Here is a 9,226-nt window from a genome sequence, read left to right on the forward strand (position 1 = left end):
TGGTCTTTCTGTTGTGGTGGTGGTGGTGGTGGTGGTAGGCTTGTGTGTGGCGGTAGTGGAGGATTTGGTGGTACTGGTGGTGGTAGTAGAGGTGGTTGTTGTTGTTGTGGTGGTGGTGGTGGTGGTGGTTTTGCGCCGGGATAGAGGGGGGTAGGGCCCCCCACCGGTCCTGATGGGGATCTCTGGGAGCTGGAGGTCGGTCCTCATGGTGGTCGTGGAGAGTGGAGGAGGGACCACGTCGTTTTTTCTCAGACCTGTTGGGGGGGGGGGGGGGGGGGGACAGCGGGGTGTTGAATTATCTGGGTGATGTTGTGTAGTGCCGTCATCTGTGTGTGTGTGTGAGTGAGTGAGTGAGTGAGTAATAAATAAGTTAGTAAGAAACTAAGTAAGTAACTAAGTTAGTTACTAAGTAAGTAAGTGAGTGAGCAAGTAAATATGCAAGTACGTAAGTATGTAGTACCTAGGCGTAGGTACGTACGTATGTATTTATGTATGTATATATGTGTCCATATAGTGTGTATATATGTGTCCATGCATATATATATATATATATATATATATATAAATGATGTGTGTGTGTGTGTGTGTGTGTGTGTGTGTGTCCCAAATCCCACCCAACCAAACCCCCAAAACCCACCCGACCCGCTCAGTGTAAAAATCCCAACCGACCGTAGCTTATTTAATAAAGCAATTAAAGAAAGAAAGAAGGAAAGAAACGAAAAAAAAAAATAAAAAAAAAAATAAAGGAGAGAGAAGAAAAATAAAGTAAAATGGGGAAGGAAAGCCAAGGAACGAGAAAAAAAACCGAAGGGGAGAAAAATAAAAGGAAGCAAAAAGGGAAGACACAGGGAAAGAAAGACAGAAAAGAAAAAAAAAGAAAAAAAAAAAAAAGAAGAAGGAAGAAACAAAGAAAGAAAAGAAGTGAAAGGGAGGAATGGAACATAAAAAAAGAAAAGAAAGAAGAAAAGGAAGGAAAGAAGAAGGGGAAGAGAAAATGAAGAAAACAGACTGAGAGGAAAGGAAGAAAAGAAACGAAAAAACAAACAAACAAACAAAAAAAACAAACCGAAGGAAAGGAAGGAAAGAAGGAACAGAAGAAGGCATGCTGCAGAAAGCAGGGAAATCAAAAAGAACGAGAGGGCAATGAATGAAGGAAAGTAAGAAAAGAAAAGAAAAGAAAAGAGAAAGAGAAAGAAAGAAAGAAAAGCAGAAGGGAAGCCACGAGAAGAGAAAGCGAAGAGAAGGGAAAGAGAGGAAAGGATGAAGAGAAAAGAGAGAAAGAAATAGAAAGAAAAAGTAAACACAGACAGACGCACAGACACACACAGACAGACAGACAGACACACACACAGACAGACACACACACCACACCACACCACAACACAACACACAAACCACACCACACCACAACATACACACACACACACACACACACACAACAACAGAACACACACACCACACCACACCACAACACAACACACACACACACAACAACAGAACACAACACAATACACACACACACACACACACACACACACACACACACACACACACACACCACAACACACCACACCACACCACACCACAACAACACAACACACCACACCACAACACACGACACCACAACATACCACACCACACCACTCCACACCACACCACACCACAACACAACACACACACACAACAACAGAGCACAACACAATACACATACACACCACAACACATCACACCACACCACAACACAACACACCACACCGCAACACAACACACACACACAACACACACACACACAACAACAGAGCACAACACAACACAACACACACACACACAACAACAGATCACATCACACCACACCACACCACAACACAACAGAACACACACCGCAACACAAGACACATCACACACAAGACACACACCACACCACACCACACCACACCATACAACACCCACACACACACACACACACACCACACCAAACCACAACACAAAACACACCACACCACACCACACCACACCACACACACACACAGCAGAAACTGATACCCACACTGATGGTAACGCTGTCGCTCGCTCAGCCTCCTCCCCCTGTGGTGGTGGTCCCGCAAGCTGAACACCACACCAGCAGGGAAGGCCCTCAACCCTTGCAGTCTCCCGCCCTCCTCCTCCTTCCACACCAGCACCGCACAGCGTAAGGGCGCGCAACTCCTCCCGCACTCCCTCCCTCCTCCCCCTGCTGCCGGTGGTGGACGAGATGGTGGTGGTAGGGGAGGGTACCTTCCGGTCTCTACCAGATGCTCCACGGCCTCCTCCATGGCCTCCCCGAAGAAGCCGGCGGCGCCCAGGGCCATGAGTGCCCGTGAGGACCGTGTCATTGAGGCGGTCGCGGCCAGGTGTGCCCTTAGTGTCCCCAGTGTCCCCGATGTCCCTAGCGGTGTCCCCAGGGCCCCAGGCAGCGTCAGGTCCACCATCGTGGTGCTCAGGCTCTGGGCCAGGACGCACATGAGGGCACGGGTACCGCGGTAGGTGCACTTGTACTCTTGTTGAAAAAGAGAAAAAAAAAAGAAGAAGAAAAAAAATTAAAAAGAAGGAAAAGATTCAAATTCGATTTTTCCCCCTTCTTTTTTTTTCGGACTGGCAAAACAACATTTACGACACAAGTTGAAACGGAACCTGAAACAAGTAATTGAAATTCAAGAAAAAAAAGAGTAAAGATTCAAATTCTGCTGTTGTTTTTCTTTCTCTTTTTAATTTTTTATTATTATTTCGGATTGGTAAAAGAACATTTACGACACAAGTTGAAACAGAACTGAAACAAATACTAATCAATAAAAAGTGTGTTAAAACAAACAAGAGAGGCAAGGCCTTCAAGACTCACTTGTGATACACTTAAAAACAAAAAAATCCAAGCTTTTTATGTATTGAGTATAATTTCAAAATGTAATGTTTAAGATGAGAAAGATCAGTTTAAAGCAAATTAAGTCCCCTAGCATTAATTACAGAGTAATTTCCCTTCTTTACTATCTGCACCAAAACGTTTGCAAAATAAATAAAACTTCCATGCTTAGCAAAAGAAGTTTCTGTTTGAACAGAAAATGATAATAATGACTGCTCTTGTTGTTGGGTCAGAATATCAGATCAAAGTGCCAAGTTTAGAGAATACAAAAAATATAAATATAACAGTAAATGCAGTTTGCATATAATTAGGCTTCATTTTATTATTTTTTTGTGCCCATCCCAGAGGTGCAATATTGTTTTAAACAAGATAACTGGAAAGAACTGAATTTTTCCTATTTTTATGCCTAATTTGGTGTCAACTGACAAAGTATTTGCAGAGAAAATGTCAATGTTAAAGTTTACCACGGACACACACACACACACACACACACAGACAACCGAACACCAGGTTAAAACATTGATTCACTTTGTTTACACAAGTGAGTCAACAAAGCATGACAATGTGAAGGTTTGCGTGGAGACTAACTTGTTTTATAATCTAGGCATGTGAAAGAGTGATGGCCTAGAGGTAACGCGTCCGCATTGGAAGCGAGAGATTCTTAGCGCGTTGGTTCGAATCATGGCTCGGCCGCCGATATTTTCTCCCCCTCCACTAGACCTTGAGTGGTGGTCTGGACGCTAGTCATTCGGATGAGACGATAAACCGAGGTCCCGTGTGCAGCATGCACTTATCGCCCGTAAAAGAACCCACGGCAACAAAAGGGTTGTTCCTGGTAAAATTCTGTAGAAAAATCCACTTCGGTAGGAGAAACTAATTTTTAAAAGAACTGCACACAGGAAAAAAAAAAGAAAAAAAAAAAGGGTGGCGCTGTAGTGTAGCGACGCGCTCTCCCCGGGGAGAGCAGCCCGAATTTCACACAGAGAAATCTGTTGTGATAAAAAGAAATACAAATACAAATATATGGAGATCAGATCTTTGGACCCTGCCTGACTCCTCGGTCATCTGTACGGACACAAACATTCACACTAATTTGTGAAATAACATTTCGTCTGACATTTCACACCATGTTCAGTGAAGAAATCGGTATTAAGAATCTCTAACACACACACACACACACACACACACACACACACACACACACAGCGGCACACTCACACATAAACACAGACACACATTCATGATAATTATAGCCTATATGAAGCGCGCTTTACTCGGACAGACCAGACACAGACACAGAAGCGCGCGCGCGCGCGCGCACACACACACACACAAACACACACACAAACACAGATCCCCCCTAACTTTTCCCCCCCCCCAACACACACACACAACACACACACACACACACTTGTTAAAGACACATCCTCAGCCGAACTCTTGCTGACAAGAGGATTTTGCAACACATAAAGCGCGCCTTCCTGGCATATTGTTACATATCAGTCACCGTTGGTTGACAACGTAATTGCCAAACACGTACTTGATGTCCTCAGGGCCGTGACGAAAGTGACGTCATAGGTGACGTCATCTAGCCCCTCAGGCAGAAAGGAGGGCTGGAAGGACAGCACACACTGCCTTCTGTTGCCGCACACACACTGGCTGAATCTGAAACCACAAGCCTGTCATTATTTTTATCAAGCAAGGAGGCGAGCTCCTACTCTCTGTGTCTCCTTCTTCCCTCCCCCTCCTCACACACACACACACACACACACACACACACAGTGACACACACGCACCCCCCCCCTCCCAACACACACACAGAGGTCGTACACTACACACGCGCACAAACGCATGCACACACACAAAACGTCTTCAAAAATCTTACACGAGCATAGATGCACGCGTGCACGCGTAGTTATAATGCAACACACACACACACACACACACACTCTCTCTCTCTCTCTCTCATACACACACACACACACACACACACATACACACACACGTGCATGCAATAAAACTGTATATCGCACTGTCTGTACAACACGGTAGCTGCTTGTTACAAAGTGAGATAGAACCACGTGGAGAGATGACATAAGAACTATGTCTGTCAATGGCAATGCTCCCTGTAGCATACTCAGAAGCAGACATCTGACAAACTATGCTCCACAAAATCTTCTTACGAGAACATTTACTCATTTGAATATATCTAATGGTAGATGTGGTCATGATATTACGCCTATCCAGATAATTAATCATTGTCCTCGTATGAAATCCATTTGACCGATTTCGATTGCGGATACTCAAATACCCGCCGTCTGATAATCTGCCCCATGTTCCAGATTGTTTGGGGGTCCGATGGTCGTCTGATTTGACTCTTATTTGAATATGTTGGAAGTAAACCATTTTCTTTAACTTTTATATTTTGAACTGGTCAGTTTTGTAAAACTGGAATTATACAAATGCGTGCCTTCAGACAGACAAATAGACACACACATATACACACACTCACACGCACACGCACTCACACGCACACACAAACACTCTCACACACAAACACACACGCAACATGCGCACATCTACACCTACACCCCCCCCCACACACACACACACGCACACACACATACACATACATACACATATTGTCCAGATTAGTCCAGTCCTGATCAATACAATGCTGTACCTTGAAATGAAATTGACAATACAGTACAGTATAGTACAATGCTACGTAGTACATACACAATAGAGGGAAGGATCTTATAATAATACCACACAACCTAATAATAGGTATAGTGATCCGCAGCATAGTAAACGCCACACCACACCACACCACACCACACCACGCCACATTTACCACACCCATGCCACACCAAACCACACCACACCATGCCACACCACACCACACCAAAACTCACCACGCCACAACAAACAACACGCCACATTCACCACACCCATGCCACACCACACCACACCACAACACGCCACATTTACCACACCCATGCCACATCATACCACACCACACCACACCACACCACAACACGCCACATTTACCACACCCATGCCACATCATACCACACCACACCACACCACACCACAACACGCCACATTTACCACACCCATGCCACACCACACCACACCACAACACGCCACATTTACCACACCCATGTAACACCACAGCACAGCACAGCACAGCACAGCACAGCACAGCACACCACGCCACACCCCACCCCACTACACTACACCAGACCATACCACACCACACCACAGCACACCACACCACACCAGACCATGCTACACCACACCAAACCATAACACACACCACACCATACCACACCATACCATGCCACACCGCACCACACCACGCCATAATACATACCACACCACACCACATCACAGCACACCACATCACAGCAAACCACGCCACATACAGCAACACCGTACCACACCACGCCACATGCAACCACACCGTACCACACCACGCCACATGCAACCACACCGTACCACATCACGCCACATGCAACCACACCACGCCACATGCAACCACACCGTACCACACCACGCCACATACAACCACACTGTACCACACCACGCCACATGCAACCACACCGTACCATACCACGCCACATACAACCACACCGTACCACACCACGCCACATGCAACCACACCGTACCACACCACGCCACATACAACCACACCGTACCACACCACGCCACATACAATCACACCGTACCACATCACGCCACATGCAACCACACCGTACCACACCACGCCACATGCAAGCACACCGTACCACACCACGCCACATACAATCACACCGTACCACATCACGCCACATACAACAACACCGTACCACACCACGCCACATACAATCACACCGTACCACATCACGCCACATACAATCACACCGTACCACACCACGCCACATACAATCACCCCAGTCCTCCATGCACCACGTCAGCCATCCAGTATACTAGGTACCAGTACCTTGCCACGTGATAGGCGATGGAGAGCGAGGCGTTGTGCAGTGACGGTGTGTGTGACAGGGCGACACGTGACACAGGGCACGTGACCTCCTTCACCAGGCAGCACGTGGTCAGCACCTCCCTCACCCGGCCCCCTGCATCATCAGCCCCCCACATTATCAATCACTTCGGTAAAATCAAAATCAACATTTCAGTAAAATCAAAATCAGACCGTGTTGTTAAAAGCTCTGTCAACCAGCACTAAAGGGGACATTTCAGGGCCGATTACTCGCAGTTCTTCAAAACCAGTCCAAGAGAAATCAGAATCATGCTAAAAGGTCCGTTAAAGTAGTGTTATAAAGATCAAATCATTCACGAACCGTTCAGTCTGTGTGAATTTTAAACCAATCTGATTCCAACTGAAGTCAGGTCAGGTCAAGTCAAGTCAGAAAACAAAGAGGAATTTTGTTTAATGTCCCGTCACACATATCGGTGATTGAAGATCAGAAAACAAATCTTCATTGGCGTATGTAGATGAGAGACACATTCTCTTCAACTTAAGAGACAATGATTTTTAAAAAAACCAGGAATACAGAACAACCAGCAGCAACGTCGTAACTGCCTGAACTCCTGTCTCTCCTTCTTTCTTTCTTTCTTTCTCTATCTTTTTCTCTCTTGACTGGTAGAGCTGAGTTTAATGACCTGATGGTCAATCTCTGTTCAGGGCCGGAGTCTTGGTTTGGTGGTGGTTGCATTGTTGGAGAGGGCGAGTGTTGCGAATCAGAGGCAGTTTGATAATTCCTGTCTCAGGGACAGTGATGGTGGGACAAAGAGGGATGAGGTCAGAATCAGGTTCTGTCTGTCATTGCAAGCAAATAAATCCAATGGGGAGTTGTGATTGCAATGTATAAACATGTTGTGTGAATGACGTTGTATAGCTAGGGTACCTTAACCGTCAGTATGACATGGTCTGGCATTCATTTCACATGAAAAAATTCAAACAAAAAAACAACAACAAAACAAACAAACAAACAAACAAAAAAACCACACACAAAAAAACCCAACAAAAAAAACAAACAAACAAACAAAAACCCCCACAAACAAACAAAACAGAAACACAAAACAAAACAAAAAACAAAAAACAAAAACAAAACAAAAAACAAACAAACAAAAAAACAGCCCGATATTCGGAAGCTTTTATCATCTGCACGTTTGTTCTCTAAAATTCTGAGGATAGTTAACATATATCATTACCTCAGGAACAAGTTACTGACGAATCTGTCGTGGCTTGTGCATGCTGTTTTTTCATGCTTGCATAACCCACCGAACTAGAATATGGATCAGAGGAGCTACTACGTACGCATACACATGATAACAGGTTCATGTTCTGCCAAGTCTGCACATATGTTGACCTCGTACCTGGGAGATCGGGAAAATATCTCCACCCTTCACCCACCAGGTGCGCAGAAAACGGAGATCGAACTTCGGACCCTGGGGGAGGGGGGTAGAGAAGGAGGGAGGAAGGAAAGGAGGAAGGGAAAGAGGAAGAGGAGGGATAAAGGCAAAGAGAGAAAGAGAAGGGGGAGATAGAGTACATTTGAAAATACACGATTCTAATATCATCATCTTAGATGAACAGACTATGAATGAATAAACGACGACGATTCTAAAGAAACTGTTTGCAAGCAACACAAAAAAGCATCAGCATAATGTACGAACCCAAAGCAGCAGCCAGAAACTCTTGTATTTCCCCAGAAGCTGGCATGTGCTGTGCTGTGAAGATCACCATGAACACAGTCACGCCAAACGTCTTCAGCAGAGCCATTTCCAATCCCTTGTGATCTCGCTGAAACTTGGAACTACTGTTTCTGGAATCCTGTTCTGTGATAGTGTTTTGGAACACGAAGAATGTATTATTACTTCAACGCAAAAGCACTTGAACAAAACACAGTACTGTTTATCCTCCTTGATCAGATAAAAGAAAACTATACATATTGCTTAAACTCCTTAATTAGGAATATAGTATATTGCTTAACATCCTCAATTTTGAATGATGGATAATGGCATTTAGAAGACAAGCGTTTTTCACGTTTTCGTCAGTAAGTTTATATATATATATATATATTATTATATATATATATTTTATTTTATTTTTTGTTATTTTTTTAACGGGTATGGACATCAGATAAACCCCAAAGAAAACCACGAACTGAAACGTTGGACATCAAAGAACGAAACACATCTGGTTCCCACATCTGCCGGGTTGTGTGACGAGTGATCCTTCCTGTTGACACTACGTTTCCATCTTTTTGTCGGTGTAGAAAATCAAAGCATCACCGTAGAGAAACGCACACGACAACAACAATCCAT

The 9,226-nt window shown here is 44.7% G+C and overlaps 1 protein-coding gene across 2 annotated transcripts in view; it reads right to left on the reverse strand.

Annotated features, from left to right (window-relative positions):
- The window catches only part of LOC143285013 (uncharacterized), a 17,614-nt gene extending 8,658 nt beyond the window's left edge, over nucleotides 1-8,956 (reverse strand). For both annotated transcript variants that reach the window (XM_076592185.1, XM_076592184.1), the window contains exons 1-5: nucleotides 8,576-8,956; nucleotides 6,879-7,011; nucleotides 4,434-4,558; nucleotides 2,048-2,536; nucleotides 1-254 (exon numbers count right to left, since the gene is read on the reverse strand). The exon at nucleotides 1-254 is cut by the window's left edge and continues 280 nt beyond it. In XM_076592185.1, coding sequence (XP_076448300.1) covers nucleotides 1-254; nucleotides 2,048-2,536; nucleotides 4,434-4,558; nucleotides 6,879-7,011; nucleotides 8,576-8,681 — 1,107 coding nt within the window. In that variant the 5' untranslated portion in view covers nucleotides 8,682-8,956. The remainder of the gene's footprint in view (nucleotides 255-2,047; nucleotides 2,537-4,433; nucleotides 4,559-6,878; nucleotides 7,012-8,575) is intronic.
- Nucleotides 8,957-9,226: the final 270 nt, after the last annotated feature.

This window comes from Babylonia areolata, chromosome 8 (assembly GCF_041734735.1).
Source record: "Babylonia areolata isolate BAREFJ2019XMU chromosome 8, ASM4173473v1, whole genome shotgun sequence".
In the NCBI taxonomy this organism is placed as follows: Eukaryota; Metazoa; Mollusca; class Gastropoda; order Neogastropoda; family Buccinidae; genus Babylonia; species Babylonia areolata.